We start from the raw sequence: 17,716 nt of genomic DNA, 5'->3' as shown, positions 1-17,716 counted from the left end.
TTATGCAACGACGTTTCCTTTTTGTCTTTCTTCGTAACCGGCAAGGGGATCGTAACCCTCGGTGTCGCGTCAGCACCGCGCTCAACCAGTGAGCAGACCGGTCTCTATATGGGATCCGAACCCTCGGCGGGAGCGCCACCCTCTACCGAGTGCGCCACCGAGCGGCCCGCAACGACGTTTAATAACAATGCACTTTCTAGCTTCTAAAACATTCTTTCACGTACTCTTTAAAACCACACGAGGAAATAGGCGGAGCAGGCTCATTTCTATTTTAACGAAGGATTAGGTGACTCTGGAGAGATCACACTGGTCAGGTTTAGATTGCATCACGCCAGTTTGCCAGACACCCCGACCCAAATCTGAGGCCAGGCAGTGGTCCTGAGGCTGAGCAAATGTCCGCAGATGCAGTCTCACGCCCGGCCGCGCTTCGCCTTCCTCACACAGACACCCGCCAAATACCAAGTCCTGCCGGGACTTACTAAGAAGACGCCCTCCGGACCTTTTCCAAACAACCACTCGCAAACACTCCACACGGCGCAGTTACCCAGAAGCCGTAAAGCTACCCCGCCGCACGGCCACTTACGTAAATCTCCCGCGCCGCCGCGTTGACGTCAGCAAGAGGCGCCGGGTCAGCGCTGCCCAGGCTACTCCTGGAGCTTCGGGGTCACCCTGGGAGAAGATCCCCGGGTCTTTCGCTAACGGCTTACAGCTCAGATGTTCCCTTTGTTTGCACTGGGTCGTGGACAGAGTTTGCAACAACTTTGGAGCTGACCAGCTTGGAGCCGTACCATTTCAAACTTGCCACGGAACTCTTGGCAAGATTCTTGAATTTTGAGCCGCAGTCTCCTCGTTTATAAAGTGGGAATAAAAATATCGCCTATTGTTTACGTGAGGAAAGATGAAATCACTGTGAGAGTGATTGGCTTTCATCCACTCGACATTTTGAGAACTTGCCTGAGACTGCTGGGGACTGTGACTGCAGCGATGAAGTCTGCAAAGATAGTCTCTGCCATAATGAAGTTGACATTTGAATTGGGAAGGAGATTGAAACTAACTAGAATTTAACAGGAGCCTTTAATAGGATATGTCAAGAAAATAAAACAGGGCTGAGGTGGTAAGAGTTATGTAAACTATGTCTGAGTAGAAGTTCCTGTTTCCAAGGCAGTTGTGATAGGGCTACTGTGCAGTAGCAGCAAGGAAATGATTAAGGGTTTTTTTGTTTGTTTTGTTTTGGCGGGGTCAAGAGCTGAGAGGGTAGTTCAGCATCGACAATAAATGAAAAAGCATAAGATATTCTCGTGTTCTTAGTTGTTGGTGATAAGAAAACTGGCACTAATCCAAGCAAGAACTGTCTCCACTTGCTAACTATAATTTTACACCAGCATGTACTTACTCAAACTAAAATGGACTTTTTTTTTCTGATGGGGTGGGGGAGGATGGCTGCGGGCAGGGGTATGTGTGCCCCAAACATGTGTCTTGTGTTTGCTTTTATATATGGGAATGACACCACGGTCCACCCAGCCAACCGGTTAACTATCTCACTTCTTACCCTTCCATAGCCAGTAAGACCCTATGTCCTCCCATCCCCAGTCTCTAAACCAGCGCCAATACGGCTACATCAGAATTGCCCCTGGCTGACGTTTAAAAAGACAGGTTCCAGGGCTGGTCAGTTTCTCAGCTGGTTAGAGCACGGTGTTATAACACCAAAGTCAAGGCTTCGGATTTCCCTACCAGCTGGACGCCAAAAAAAGAAAAAGAAAGAAAGAAAAACAGATTCCTGGACCCCATCTCCATAGGTTCTGAATTGGTTTTCTAGTGAGGGGCCTAGATCTTCATCTCCACTACTACTACCTTAGTTCAGGTCTTTTTGGTAAGCTTTTTGTTAAAGACTCTCCAGCCTTCCTTGGCTCCAGTTAACTCTGAATTACTGCCAGAGTAATCTCTTTTTTACTGCAACTCTCTGACATTAATGACAGTTTTTTCTCCCTTGTAGTCTATTTCCCTCCTTACTTCTTTTTCCTTTTTTTTTTTTAAGTAGCTGGCCAGTTCGTGGATCTGAACTCTTAACCTTGGTGTTTTAACACCGCACTCTAAAAAACTGAGGTAACCCACCAGCCCTTCTTTTTCTTTTTTCTATTGGCTCTATCTTTCATGTTAGAGGCGTTCCTAGACTTGTCTGGTGATCTTTGATTACCTGCTCATATTTAAAAGGGGGGCATTTAAAAGCTGATCAGAACTTCTGAGTCCGTGGAACAAGTTTGTTGAATATCAACACTTGCCTGTCACAATTAATGAACCCACATTGACATATCATTATTATCCAAAGTCGTAATTTACATTAGAGTTCACTGATGAGTGGTAGATACATGTATAACATGTACTTACAATTATTGTGTCAGACAGACTATAGTTTCACTGCCCTAAAAATCCTGTGCTCTGCCTACTCATCCTTCCCTCCCTGCTAACCCCTGGCAACGGCTTACCTTTTACTGTCTCCCAAGTTCTGCCTTTCCAGAATGTCATATAGTTAGAATCATTTAGTATGTAATATTTTCAGACTGGCTTCTTTCACTTAGTAATATACAGTTTAAGTTTCCTCCATGTCATTTCATGGCTTGATAGCTCATTTCTTTTTAGCACTTAATATTCCATTGTCTGGATATACTGTTTACTCATTTACCTACTCTATTTTGATTTTTACAGGTACTTCACACACACACACACACACACACACACACACACTCTCACACACTCACTCACTCACTCACACACTCACACACTCACTCACTCACTCAGAATTTAAGCCTTCTATGATACCCTGCTCATTCCCCCAAATGTTTCTGAAGAACCTGCTATTACTAATTACTTTTGTTCCTCCTACTCAACCAGCAGTTTTGCCTAGTTCACAAGAGATGGTCTACATATTAAAATGCCTGGATCAGAGAAATAAGATCTGACTATCTGGTGCCAAGTATGGAGCCTGGATGTTGTTTTTGTGTTGTTTACCATAGTGCACTAAAAGTCACTATTTAAAAAAAAACAACAAACACATTCAAACATACTTATTACATATATTTGTTACCAAGGCATCACAAAGAAGTCACAAAAAAGTAGGATTAGTTTGGTGCACAGTATAGATCCTGTGAAAACAAGTTTTTCCTCCTCTCTGAAGTTTACGATACTCTACTTATGTAAATTTAAAGCAGTTAACCAACATTTGAGATTAAATTAGTAAAAAAAAAAAAAGTAATTTAATTCAGACTTCAGAAATTTGTGAAATAAAAGACCATGACAGAGAAATATTAAGATATTTGTAGAATTACCAAATTGTCACAATATTATTTTCTCTTATAAAAGCATCTCAATAAAATAAAAACTATTGAAAACACAAAAGTCAAATCAGAGATTTTGGTTTAGTACTTTCCCTGAGTCTCTTGTTTTTAAAAATTAAATGTAAGCAATGCCAGTTCAAAACTGACTCAAAGGTCTTGCCTCCTCCACGCTGCCATGAATACATTTAAGACAGGAGGCTACATACACTGAAATGGTCCCAGGGCTTTATTCAAATGCCAATTTGCCTGTGTCACTGCCACAGGGTTATCTGACCCACTGCTGCATGAGGGCTTTAAAGAGCTGTCAAGATTTTATCTTAGCCTGCCATAATATAACACATGAGACTATATACCAAATGAAGACAATTTCAGTTATTAATAAATATTAATTTTTGAAATGGATTTGGACACTATATACATCAAACTATGATAACATAACCCAGAAACAAACACTTTTATATTTTAAAAGTCTTATACAAGTGGGAGTTGGGAGGCAAGTCATCTTAAGCCTCTAAAGCTCAGATGTTACAAGAATAAAATTTCAAAAAAATTGAATCCATTAGATAGATCCTAATAGAGCAGAAAAAAGTTATTTTAAGTTGATCCTTGGATATGGGCATTCGAATTCCAAAAAAGTAGTTGTCTCCTTGATCCTTAAACAAGATTGGTCCCTACTACGCTTCTACTTGATCACTTAATTGCAATCATATGTTATATATATATATGCACCTACATGTATATATACTTGTAAGTGATCAATCACCTCACTTAAAAAGCATATGATAATCAAATTAAAAATAAAGTTTGTTAAAATATAAAATTTTGCTTTATTTTATTTCAAATGTACTAGGTTAATTGCTGGGCTTATACTATTAGGACATTATTATAGATTACACTTTCTAGTCAAATATAGAAAAAACTTCTCCACAGACAGTTGTTTACAATCATTCTTGGGGCATCTCAAAGACAGATGGCAAAAATCTGCCAAACTGTATATCTCCCTCCATCATAAAGAAATCTCCACTGCAAACTAATTTCAAAAAAGCTAACAAACATTAGCTTTTCAAAAACTAATAATCATGCACTATCTTAAAATTTAGGGGCGAAATGATGGCTCAAACCACCAAAAGTATGACACTAATTTACATTCCTATTAATTATTTTATTAATATAAGTACCCCATTGCAAAGGTGGGGAAACTGAGGCACAAAGGATTAGAATTTTTTTGTTTTAAGATCTGTCTAAGGTTAGGCAGGAAAACCAAGGTCATAACTACAGTCAGAACTGTAGAGGCTAGACACCTATGGGGTATAATTCAAAGTTTGCATTAAAAGTTATATTTAACTCATCTCTCCTGTTTGCAGCACACCTCCTATCTTAGCCTAACATCTCGCTAACCCTTTAAAGCAAGAACTTGGCAAATGGCAGTCAACACCTGCCGTCTAGCCAATGCTTGTGTAAAACAAGAATATCACAGATTGTTGTACTATACATAATTAATTAACAAGATTCAATTATAGCACTTTGATACCTTTTTCAGAAAAAAATCTCAAAACTTACAAAGGTAAACATAAGCATGTGGCTTTATATGTTATACCACATAAGTAACAGTAAATAGATAAGGTGTAACCACTATAACTTCTTGACCAACTTTATATCTTGAAACAACGCCCCTAACAGCTACCAATCCAATTCTACAGGGTATTTTCCAGTGAGACAAGCTGTACAATGACCATTCTTTTCAAAACATTCCAGAACATTTCCATTTTCTTTAATCATAGTATGGTGCTTTTCCACTTTCTGTTTTTTAAATTTTATCCCTTCTTGTACAGATGAAACCAGTCCTTCTACTGACAGATACACAACACTGTTTGCTCCTACAGGGAAAAAAGAGAAAAATAAAAGAGATTTTCCTTTAGAAACAAAGAAATCCTTCAAAAGAGAATAGTTGCAGAGGAATTTAATCCACGTTAAAATTTCTCCTTTAACCTTTCTTTAAAAAGGCGGGGGGGGGGGCGCACAATAAAACTAAGGGCCTTTATTTTTAAATTTATAAATTTAAATTTGGGGGATAATATAATTTAAACAGCAGGGGAGACTTCAAGTCTAGAATGGATTTAGAAGGCTTTCGGAGTAATTATGTTGATTGAGAAAATAGATTTTGAAGTCAGGAAGATCTAGGCTCAAATTTAAGCTCAAGGTCCCTTACTTTTCCTAAGTCTACTTTTGCATCTAAGATGTTATTATTACCATATAGATAATGCATGTGGCACAGTTCCTGGCAAAGAGGGAGTGCTCACAATATGATATCCATCAGGGTGATATTCAAAATATTTAATTGGTAGGGCACAGTTAAAAGAAACAGCATCCATACGTGACCAATGTGGTACCAAGGCACAATGGCTGAACATACTGTGATATTTAAATAGTTTATGTATTGCTTAATTATAAAAGGAAGATGTCTTATCCAGGATAACCTAGATATCTCCAAGTCTCCTTATCTCATTATTAAAGATAAGCCCACATAAGCTTTTTACTTTTTGACTTGTATTCACATCCAAATTATTCTGTTAGAATATGTGATCAGGTCCCTCCTACTTGGAAACCCTTTCCTCCTTCTCTGATCTCACTTTGGCCTAGCTCTCCAACACAGCATTTGCTATGGTGTCTATACATGTCTATGCTCACTTTTCAGAAGTGTTCAATATCTGCTTAACATATACGATAAATTATTTTTAACATATATTGAAGATTACTTTTTATTATAGATGTAAAGACTGACAAGCTTTAGATTTTCTCTGTTAATAAACGATTTTTTTGTGTGTGTGTGGCTGGCCGGTAAGGGGATCTGAACCCTTGACTTTGGTATAACACAGCGCTCTAACCAACTGAATTAATGGGCCAGCCCCAATAAACAACTAAAGATAAAGTTTATAGAAATTTTAATACCTACCTAGATATTCTGCAAGATGATCAAATTCTGGTTTATTGGCAATAAGCTCTTCCTTTGTGGGAATGTTAATTCCCATGAAGCACGGATATCTAATTGGTGGTGAAGCTACTCGAATGTGTACCTTGAAAGAAATTATTTCAACTCATTCATTGTAAGAATAATTACGCAAAATTCTCTTTCATTGATCAAATGCAACATAAAATGTTTTACAAAATATTTAGTAACAACGTATGAGTAATAAAGCAAACCACAGAATTTGTCTCGTTGAATAATAAACAAAAAAACATCCTGGAAAATCATGTGGTAAACAGAACTGCAGTGTTCAATCAGAACTATTCATAAAATTAATTAATTACCAAAGAATCCTAGTTGGGTAGCCCTGCTGCAGATTCTAATGTGTCCTGGACAAAAGTTTCAAAATGTTAGCCACTTATAAAAGGTTCTTTCCACAGAGCTGCCCATTGTTTTTTTTCTGTCACCTGTTAATAAGAAGTTCTCTTTCTTCAGATCTCCTACATGTCATTTAATGATTTTATACTCATAGTGCCACTTTCATTTTCTTTTCTAATACCTGAATGGCACTTTCACCTATCCCTTATTTTATCATTTTAAAAAGAAAAATATCTACCAGGTTATAACAAAAACCTTACCACTACGACAGAGCTACTTTTATCTATTATTTTGTCTACTATTATTTTCTGCCTTTTGTCAGGTTCATTTACCTGGCTATAATGTGCCCACATTTACTTTTTAAAGTTTCTTATACAGTAGTCCTCCCTTACACAATGTTTCACTTTCCAAGGTTTCAGTTACACTTGGTCAGCTGCAGTCTGAAAATATTATATGGAAAATTCCAGAAATAATTCATAAGTTTTTTTTTTTTTTTCCTTTTTGTCTTTGTTCGTGTCCGGCAATGGATCGCAACCTCAGTGTCATGCCCGTACCGGACCAGGACCGGCAACGGGATCGCAACCCTCGGTGTAGCTCCCACACCTCGCTCAGCCAGTGAGCAGGAACGGGTCTGTATGTGGGATCCGAACCCTCGGCAGGAGCGCCACCGCGCTCCCAAGCGGCGCACTGTAGCAGTGCGCCACCGGGCCGGCCCCATAATTCATAAGTTTTAAATTGCACATCATTCTGAGTAGTGTGATGAAATCTCATGCCCTCCTGCTCTGTCACTCTGTCCTGCCCGGGATAGAATCCTTTCTTTGTCCAGCATATCCACGCTGTCTATGCTACCTGCTACCCAGTTAGCCACTTAGTAGCCATCTCAGTTATCAGATCACCTGTCACTGTGTCACAGTGCTTGTGTTCAAGTAACCCTTATTTTACTTAATAATGGCCCCAAAGCATTACAGTAGTCATGCTAGCAATTCAAACCTGCCAAAGAGAAGCTATAAAGTATTTCCTTTAAGTGAAATGGTGAAAGTAAATCACAGGTTTGTACATTTAGGGGAAAACATAGTGTGTATATATATATATATATATACACACATATCTATAACTATCTGTCTATTGGGTTTGGCACTATCTATGGTTTCAGGCATCCATTAGGGGTCTTAGAAAATATTCCCCACTGATAAGGGGGGAACTACTGTAATAGGAAGAATTTTCCTCTGTTACTCAGTCTTCATAATTATAGTCTTAATGGCTGTGTCTTATTTCATTACACTGATATATTAATTTACTAAACTATTCTCCTATAGGTAGATATTAAGCCATTTCCAGGTTCTCTGTTTTTGTCTATTCTTTTTTACTACTATAATAGATGTTGTGTTTACTTTATTGTTTTTATTACATAATTTTCCTAGAATTCTAAAGAGTGAGATCATAATCATAATTACAGTCATTAAGAAGGCTAGAAAATCATATCATAATTACAATTATCACTGAAACTCTCTAAATAGACTGTCATATGGCTTTCTATCCTACTTTCTCCTAAAATAGATTTTATTTTTAAATCATTCAACTATTAGTTGTATATGGCATCTCACTTCTGCAATTTGAACAACTGAAATATTTAGAGTTAGAATAAGTTTTAAAATTTAAAAATAGAACTTAATATGTCATACAGATGTCAAAACATCATGTTGTGTACCATAAGTATATACATGTTTATTTGTCAACTGAAAACATTTTTTTCGGGAGATAAAGTAATATAAAAAATAACTTAAAAGGGCCGGCCTGTGGCTCACTCGGGAGAGTGCGGTGCTGATAACACCAAGGCCACGGGTTCGGATCCCATATAGGGATGGCCGGTTAGCTCACTGGGTGAGCGTGGCGCTGACAACACCAAGTCAAGAGTTAAGATCCCCTTACCGGTCATCTTTTTTTTAAAAAATAAATAAATAAATAACTTAATGAATCAAATTTATCACACCAGATTTGGTTCAATGTCTTCAAATAAAGAAAGTAATCAATACTCCACAAATTTAAAAATCATTCTATTTTGTATTTTTTTCTTAGTCTTTTAATTTTGTAAAAATTCTAAGCTTTTATATCAAGCTTTTTAATCCACTAAAGATTAAATTTAGTGTATTGTATAAGAGTGGCTATTACATGTTCTCCAAGTTCCCACACAGTTACTCCTAAACCAACCTGATGTAAAAAATACTAATTTGTGGTGTTAAACTATCTGTTTTGATTTACTGTACTGAACTGCAATTTTTATGCTAGTATCATAGTGTTAATTATTGGTGCTTCAGGATATATTTTAATATTACTTACCTCTTTGGCACCAGATTCTTTGAGCAACTTTATTATGGGTGAGATGGTATTGCCTCTCACAATTGAGTCATCTATAAGAACAATTCTTTTGCCTTTAAAGTTGTCCGACAATACTCCAAATTTTTTTGCAACGCCAAGTTGTCTTAACCTCATGTTTGGCTGAATGAAGGTTCTTCCTACATATCGATTTTTACATAGCACCTCCACATATGGAAGTCCACACTGATAGAGAAAAAATATAAGGACAGTGAGAAGCAATACACAGAATACTCTAGGCTCCTATCTTCTCTAAATTGTGCTGCTATTATAGTATATATGTAAAATTTCAAAATGTGGTTATTATTCTGAACTCTCCATCTTCCGATTACAATTTTCTGTCACTATTTAAACTCTGGGGGGAGGGGGGTGCAGGGAGGCAAAAAGAAAAACCAATGAAAGTAATATATTTGGTGAGAAAACCAATTTCATTTTGCTAGAATTTGTAATCCTTCTCTCTTAACCAAATATTATTCCTCTGTCTTAGAAGAGAATACTAAGTACATGAAGACATGAGAACAAAAAAGTTAGAAAAACTCACATATTTAAAAATTATCATCATAAGAAATGAATTTAACTCAGTAGGCTAAGGAAATGCTTTTTAAGGACAGGAGGTAATTCATCCATTTCTCACAGTAACCTTCTCTAAAATGTATGTGTATTATTTCTTTGAGAAGCTAATAAACTAAACTATACAGGGTAGGGAATATTGGGTATTATAACCCAGGATTACTATAGTTATATAATCTACCTGGATATGAAAAATGAAATTAAGTGTAGTATTAAGAATATCACCCCAAAGGAACATGAACAGCTTTATTATTACCTATACTTAGTAGGGAACAAATATAGCAGCAGCTTGTGCGGGTACTGCAAAAGTAGGTTTTAATAAGAAGAAAATATTACCACTAAATTCTCTATATATTCATGATGCCATCCTTTTCAAAATTAGGGGGCCAATCTCCTAGTCTTTGGGTGAACCTTTTTATGGTGTTCTCTATATAAAATAGTGCCACTGAAAGAAAGGCTGGAAAATAAGTAACTTTTGTAAAGGAACCAACATTAACCCCCAAACCTTCCTTATAATAAGTTGATGAGTTTCTCTTTATGGGCAAGAATTTCTTATTCAACTGCTAGAAGAGCAACTCACTGCATGTTAATTAAGAGAAAATACCTTTCCTGCATAACCAAGAGCAGCGGGCGTAGCAGATTCTGGAACAGTGCTAACCAAATCTGCATCCACAGGTGCTTCCATCGCAAGCTGCTGACCACAACGGTATCTTACAGTATAAACCATTTGGTCTGGTATGTACGGAAAAGGAAATAAGATTATTTTTACTTAGCATAATATAATATTGCTATTCTAAAAAAACTAGTGCTATAACTCTACAGACTGACTATATAAAGAAAAGCGATACAAGGGCTGGCCAGTTAGCTCAGTTGGTTAGAGTGCAGTGTTGTGACACGAAGGTCAAGGGTTTGGATCCTTGTACTAGCCAGCCAACCCCCACCCAAGAAAGAAAGAAAGAAGAGAGAGAGAGATGAGAGAGAGAGGAGAGAGGAGAGAGCAGAGGGGGGAGGAGAGAGGAGAGAGAGGGGGAGAGAGAGAGAGAGAGAGAGAGAGAGAAAAGCAATATAAAAACACTAAGTAAGGTAGAAATACACAAACAGGGGAATTCAACTGTGTGGGTTTTTTAAAATTTGACCTTAATATAGATCTGAAAATCATAATCCTTACTTCTAAAAGAAAAACAAAATCCAGCCAAAAAGAAGGGAAAAATAACAATCTAATGACATGTAAGCTCAGTCCTATATCCATAAAATATAACTAAGTGCCTTCAAAGAGCCAGAAAAGCCTTTGGGTCAAGAACTACCATGTTTCAATAAGATAAATAAGAGGTTTATATGAACAGTCAAACAAAAGAAATGTGCTTACCTTCAAACATACTATCTGGTCTTGCAAAATAAACATATTCAAAAATACAAAAAGCTATTGGGTTTCCTTCAGATCTTGATACAATATCAAGAGTTCGGACATTATGTCTGGATATTTCCACAATTTCTCCAGGCAAGACTTCACGGTAATATCTTAGGAAACAATGTTAAAGAAAGAAGACTTGTAATAAACCAGTTTTTTTTTTACACCCCCCTCTCCCCATAAACCAGTTCTTAAAGCTAAAGATAACATCAATTATAAAGTATACAAAGAGTCCCCTCTCATAGAGAAAAAGTGGATTCATTATAAAGTCTAGAGATGGCTTAAGAAAAAAAAAAATTAATATGGTTCCAGCAGAAATTTCTGTAAACCTTTCTGTTGCTCCAAGTTGTAACTTAGAATTTAAAATATAGGGGCCGTAAGTTTTATTGATTTTTGAAAGAATAAAGGTTAATGAAAACATTTTTATCCTTGCTTAAGTTTTTCTATCTTAATTCTTCTTTGTTAAGGAAGTTCTTCCTTTCTAAAAAGTCTTGTGGTATTTTGAAAGAAAGTTGCCAGTTTCAGAATTAGAAGGCATTAATGGAACATTAAAGTTAAATTCAAGTGCAACTGCTGAGCACAATGTACATACGAAAATGCATTTATAAATATTTTCTTGCAGATATCAGAAAAACTTTCATGTAAATATCAAAAGAAAAATTTCTTATTAATGTGGAAAAAGAGAATATTCTGAATCAGGTAAAACTTACCTTGCACCAATAGATAAAAAGCTACAAGATTCTGAAGACACCACCCACCCTTCTGTTGCTGATGTTTTTTTCTCTGTAAATCACAAGACAATCAATTCAGTTAATGCAGTCAAGGAATTTTAAACGAGGCTATTGCAACAGAATGGTTAAGCACCAAATAGATAAATAAAAAGGCTCATAGAATAGTCACTTCTATGGATCTTCATTTGACTTAAGCCAAAAATAAATATATGCTCTTTTAAAATCCCTTCTAACATTATGATTTCATAGCTTGAGTATATCTGATAAGTCAAAAAGAAAATCAGTAAAATCATACTGCAGAAATGAAAAAGCTAGGCAAAGGATATGAATAAGCAATTCAGACGGGAAAAAATAGGAATGTTCACTAAATACATTAAAAGTGACTCATCTTCATAAGTACTCAAAGAAGTGTACTTTAAAAACTAAGAATATACCATTTTTTTCTTTTTTACCTAGCCTTTGTCTATAAGCTTCCTACACCTAAAGGTTTCAGGGCTTGCCAGCAGTAGGACAATTCCTTCTGAAGTTCATTACCTTTGTCATTTATATCAGATACTGGAATAAGACGACCAATGCATAGAGGTCGATTTCCATAAGGATCTCGTACTGCATAAATAACATCTCTGTGCATTATAAGCAAGGAATATGCTGTGGGTGCTTCCTTCATTAAGTTTTTGATCCTGAAATTAATTAAATAATTGAGTGAATAACTTTAGTTATAAACATAAGCAAAGGCAAAGTTCTCATTACCAGAGCTGCAAGTTTAGTCCATTGCTAATTACCTTGCTACCCAGTCTGGGATGTCATCTTGTTCCTGAGGAGGGGTATATGCCAGTAATTGGGTAATCATTTCACTATCAGAACTTGTGGACAGACCAATACCATGACGCAGAAGCTATGTAGAAAGGTGAAAAGTTTAATCATTAGACAGGAAGCTCTACCCCACCCCTCACCCAACAGCCCAACATAATAGAAAGCAGGCATTCTGCAGATACTCAGTTATGAAAATCCTGGGTAACTAATGGTATGCATATACTAATAATAGAGGACACTGCTGGAGGCAATAGGAAGTCTCTGAAGGTTTTCAAGCAAAAAAAAAGTACTTTAGGAGCTATGCAGAAAAGCTTTTGAAGACTAAGTTTGAGGCATGGAGACCCACAATGGGGTGCAGGGGACTGAAGATTTATACTGCGGGTCCTACTTTTTCTACCCTCAACACTCTTGATGAACAGGACACAATCCCATAAGAGTGGCTCTACATTGGTGATTCTTAAGCTGGGTTTGTTGGTGGTAGTAGTGATGGTAGCTACCCATCCGCATTGATTACCATTGATAGAAGAAAGGAATCTACTGTACTGATTAAATTAAATGTAGGAGATGTCATGAATATTGGTTGGTTACACTCTATGAAGATTATGAGGTTCTGAGCAAAACTGTCCAGGACAAGGGAAGCACAATGGACATGCACAGACTGAGTTTAAGTGGACACTACAGAACATTTTCAGTAGGCAGCTAAACGTGTAGAGATAAAACCTAGCATTTCGATAAGGGGTTATGTCTGAAAACAATAAGCTAGTGGTTATCTCTCAGTGGTGAATTTTTTTTTAATAGGTTTTACTTCATATTTATACATTTGTGATTGTCTAAGTTTTTTAAATGAACTATACATTTTTTCACCAGGGACAGAAAGGCATATTATCACCGTTATAATAATGCCACAGCCTAAGAAGAGGGCAGGACAAAGCTCTGGGAAATGACCAATGCTGGAATTGAAAATAGAAGAATGAGTGGTACAGAAGCCTAGGCTCTAGATATTTGTGATCCACCAATTCATGATCATTCAGCCTCTGTAAATGATTCATCATCATTCAACTACCATTTATCATATGTGAAATGTTTGGCTCTAGAATGCTAAAAGGTTAATGGTGTTTGTTTGTAACCATCCTATTACTAAACACCACATGGTTCTGATTCAAGATTATTATAACCTAATGAACTGAAGAAACTTGGCATCAATTAATGAATGGCATGAATAGATAAAAAAGAAGCTGCCATGAATATAAAGACACCATGTAATTAAAGAAAAAAAAAAGAAAATGAAATGATGTATGAAGGCATAGGCACAAATTTGACACCATTAACACAGAAAGCTCCAAACAACATGCTATAAACAAAGAGTATAAATAATTGCTCTTTTTTCCTTCTCCCAGACTCTATTTTAATTTCTTGTAATTGTTTCCACTTCATTTTCCTCATACTTGTCATCTGCAAGTTTATATTCCGTTTTCTTCTTATGCTTCAAGTTTATACTCCATTTTTCTTCTCATACCTTTGTGATATTATATATAAGAAATATATATGCTGGGTTTTGTCCTGGTCTTTCCTGGCACATGGCTCCTAAAACCCTTGGAATGGCCAAAATAAGTGTCTTCTTGTATGCTAATGAGGTGACTGGTGGCTAGGGGCTTCTAGACAGCCTCAGGATGAAAATAAGTGTCTTCTTGTATGCTAATGAGGTGACTGGTGGCTAGGGGCTTCTAGACAGCCTCAGTTCCCAGGTGACTGGTGGCTAGGGGCTTCTAGACAGCCTCAGGATGGGGGCTGGTGCCACGGGAACCAATCCTGTGACTAGAGGGCTGAAACTTTCAGCTTCACCCCCAGATTTCTGGGGAGGGAAGAGAGGCTAAAGGTTGAGTTGATCACCAATGGCCAACTGTAGAGGATATCGACATTAATGAGATAGAAATAAAACACATGTATTTCACAGGGCCAAAGCCTATAGCATAGTAGGACCAAAGTCCTTAGTTTAAGCCAAAGCCCAACTCTTTAGGAACACACATAGAAATGCTAAGATTAGGAATAATCAGGGGCCGAGCCCGTGGCGCATTTGGGAGAGTGCAGCTCTGGGAGCGCAGTGACGCTCCCGCCGTGGGTTCGGATCCTATATAGGAATGGCTGGTGCGCTCACTGGCTGAGCGTGGTGTGGGCGACACCACACCAAGGGTTGCAATCCCCTTACCGGTCACGAAAAAAGACAAAAAAAAAAAGGAATAATCAGAAAACTTTCTCAGGACTAAAGCCCTTGATGTAGATAAGAGAACTGAAGCACAGCAAAAGTGATTGCTCTGGGGGCAGTTGCCCTTGGTGCAGCTAAACCTAAATGATGGAAAAGTATGTGAGCTAAAATCTTCAAGGATATTCTGCTAGTTAGTGGTTGGGGGATGCTCCACATCCGGCCCTCAGCTGTTTCTTTGAGTTTCTTAGGGAGCTAAGCGCTAGTACAGTGATTATGTCATTGTTTCTTTTTGTATGTCACATGGCTTAGTTTTATGACTCCTTTTGATGGTAAATTTCTTGAACTACTTTAAGTTACACCTGCTTTAATGAAGACTGCCATGTAGCCAGTTTATGTTTTCACTATGATTGATTAACCACCTGTGTTTCTTCTGTAACTTTCTTGCCTGTACAATAAAAACTGAAGCAAAAACCTGATTTGGGGCTGTGCCTTGGCTCTCCTCTCTTGAAGGAGTTTTCCCCGGGTGCAGTCCCTTCGAGCTTCTCATAGCTCTGAATACATGCGCTCTGAGTAATCTTTCGCATCTCTGTCACTCTGTGAGAGGTGACAGTCAATAATTTAATCAATCATGCTTGCTTAATGAAGCCTCCACAAAAGCCCAGAAAGAGTGGGTTTAAAGAGCTTCCGGATAGCTGAACTCTTGGAGATCCCTTTCCAACATAACTTGCCTTATCCATCTCTTCGTCTGACTTTTCTTCTGTATCCTTTGTAATATCCTTTCCAATAAAATGGTAAATTAACTAACACATTTTCCTGGGTTCTATGAGCCACTCCAGCAAATGATCAAAACCAAAGGAGGGGTTCATGGGAACTACCAATGTATGACTGGTCAGGTAGAAGTACTGGTAGCCTGGACTTGCAATTGGAAAGTGGGGGGCAGTATCATGGGACTGAGCCTTTAACCTGTGGGATCTGACTCTAACTCAGGTAGTATCAGAACTGAACTGAATTATAGGACACCCAGTTGGTGTCCTCTGGAAAACTGGTTGGTGTGTGAAACTACCACATTTGGTCACAGAAGTCTGCTGTGTTGAGTATGGAGTAGAGATCTGACTCTAACTCAGGTAGTATCAGAACTGAACTGAATTATAGGACACCCAGTTGGTGTACTCTGGAAAACTGGTTGGTGTGTGAAACTACCACATTTGGTCACAGAAGTCTGCTGTGTTGAGTATGGAGTAGGAAAATGTTTGGTTTTTCCTATCTCATACAAGTTTTGAACATAGGAACAAAGTTAAAGAGACAGCAAGAGTTCATAAGCCCTAATTTTTCTATGCTTCTACTAGCAACCATAAACCAACTTTCCTAAATCTCTACTCTAAGGCAGTGCATTAGAATCACCTTGGGAGCATATTAAAATGTAGATTCTCACCCCTGCCCCCAACTCTGGGGTTGTATCTTAGAATCTGGAATTATAACAAGTACTCCAAGTAATTCTGGTGTAATTGCTCATTGCAGTTAGGTAACAGGTAGCAACAATTAAATGCCATTTACCAATATCTTCAATTTCTTTTCATTAACTAATCCTAATCATGAAAAAGCATTAAAAAAAAAAAAAAAACTTACCTTTTTCCTTAATCGAGCAGCATTTACCAGTTCACCATTATGTGCCACAGCTATTTTCCCATGAAGTGTTTCAACAACAAACGGCTGACAATTTTCTAATTCACACTTTCCTGTAGTGGCATACCTTGTGTGTCCAATTCCAAGATTTGAAACATATAATTTCTTCAAACTGTCTTCAGTAAAGACATGATTTACAAGACCCATTCCCTTGTGAAATCAAAGTAAAAGTGCATCTTAGAAAAAAGCACACTAGTCCTGCTGGTGAGTAATAAAAGCCTCTATGCTCAGGCATTCCAAGTTACACAATGCAGTTCACTTAATTTCTCTGTGCTTCAGAATTCTAATATTTAAAAAAAGAGAGACAAACCTAACTGTAAAGACTGTGAAGCATTTACCTTAAAAAAATTTACTGAGGTGAAATTCACATAACATAAAATTAATCATTTTACAGTGAATAATTTAGTGGCATTTAGTGCATTCATAACGTTGAAACACTTGGGTTTTACGAGATACTTTTCATTAAAATATTTAAGAACAGACCTACTAAGCAATAAAAGTTGTCAAACATAAACTAAAATTTGCATTTTAATAAATCAAAGCATCTTAAAGTATTTTTTAAAATGACCCCATTTGAGTGAGTCAGTATTGGCAGCAAACTGTCACTGGGAAAGAAATGCATCCTAACGTAACAAATGTAAGAATATAAAGTTGAAAATGGCAGATCCAAAGAGTGTTATTTCTAATTGCAAATTATTTATTCAGATTTTCCCCACCCCAATATACTAGTGATCATCTGACTATTGTTATCTCTGTCATCAACATTTTTTAATGTTCAAGTTTACCTTGTGTGTTTTAAACGTTGGCACTGAACTCCCATCACTGGTCACGATACCAGCACTCTCCTGACCCCTGTGAATATAAAAAGGTATCAAATGTTAGTTAAATTTATCCACCTGATAAGCTTCTTGAAGAATTTTATCAAGTATAACTTTCTGAAGCATCCATAAATTCAGTCTGACAACACATTAAATGCTACTAGTACTAACACCACTTCTACTGATAATGCTGATGCTGATTAGCAATAGCAGCAGGTGATATTAGAACAAGATGATATTGTCATCTAATTCTAACTAACATGCCTAGTACTGTCCTAAGCATTTTACATGAATGATCTAATCTGGCTTTTACTGCAATCCTATGAAGTGGGTACTATGATTACCATTACCATTTTACAGATAAGCATACTAAAGGAATGAAAAGAAAGTTGAGTAACGTGCCCACTGTCACACAAAGGGCAGGTGGTACAGCCTGGATTAG

The 17,716-nt window shown here is 37.2% G+C and overlaps 1 protein-coding gene across 2 annotated transcripts in view; it reads right to left on the bottom strand.

The window, feature by feature from the left end:
• Window positions 1-3,051: 3,051 nt before the first annotated feature.
• PPAT (phosphoribosyl pyrophosphate amidotransferase) overlaps window positions 3,052-17,716 on the bottom strand; it is a 41,759-nt gene continuing 27,094 nt past the window's right edge. The window contains exons 2-11 of one of the 2 annotated variants that reach the window (XM_008590595.1): window positions 17,242-17,308; window positions 16,400-16,606; window positions 12,540-12,652; window positions 12,292-12,437; window positions 11,737-11,809; window positions 10,985-11,136; window positions 10,223-10,350; window positions 9,013-9,234; window positions 6,286-6,406; window positions 3,052-5,209 (exon numbers count right to left, since the gene is read on the bottom strand). In XM_008590595.1, coding sequence (XP_008588817.1) covers window positions 5,013-5,209; window positions 6,286-6,406; window positions 9,013-9,234; window positions 10,223-10,350; window positions 10,985-11,136; window positions 11,737-11,809; window positions 12,292-12,437; window positions 12,540-12,652; window positions 16,400-16,606; window positions 17,242-17,308 — 1,426 coding nt within the window. In that variant the 3' untranslated portion in view covers window positions 3,052-5,012. The remainder of the gene's footprint in view (window positions 5,210-6,285; window positions 6,407-9,012; window positions 9,235-10,222; window positions 10,351-10,984; window positions 11,137-11,736; window positions 11,810-12,291; window positions 12,438-12,539; window positions 12,653-16,399; window positions 16,607-17,241; window positions 17,309-17,716) is intronic. The other variant, XM_008590596.1, reaches the window with a different exon arrangement.

This window comes from Galeopterus variegatus, unplaced genomic scaffold, assembly GCF_000696425.1.
Source record: "Galeopterus variegatus unplaced genomic scaffold, G_variegatus-3.0.2 Scaffold6225, whole genome shotgun sequence".
NCBI classification, from domain to species: domain Eukaryota; kingdom Metazoa; phylum Chordata; class Mammalia; order Dermoptera; family Cynocephalidae; genus Galeopterus; species Galeopterus variegatus.
This window is presented reverse-complemented; position numbering and strand designations above follow the sequence as displayed.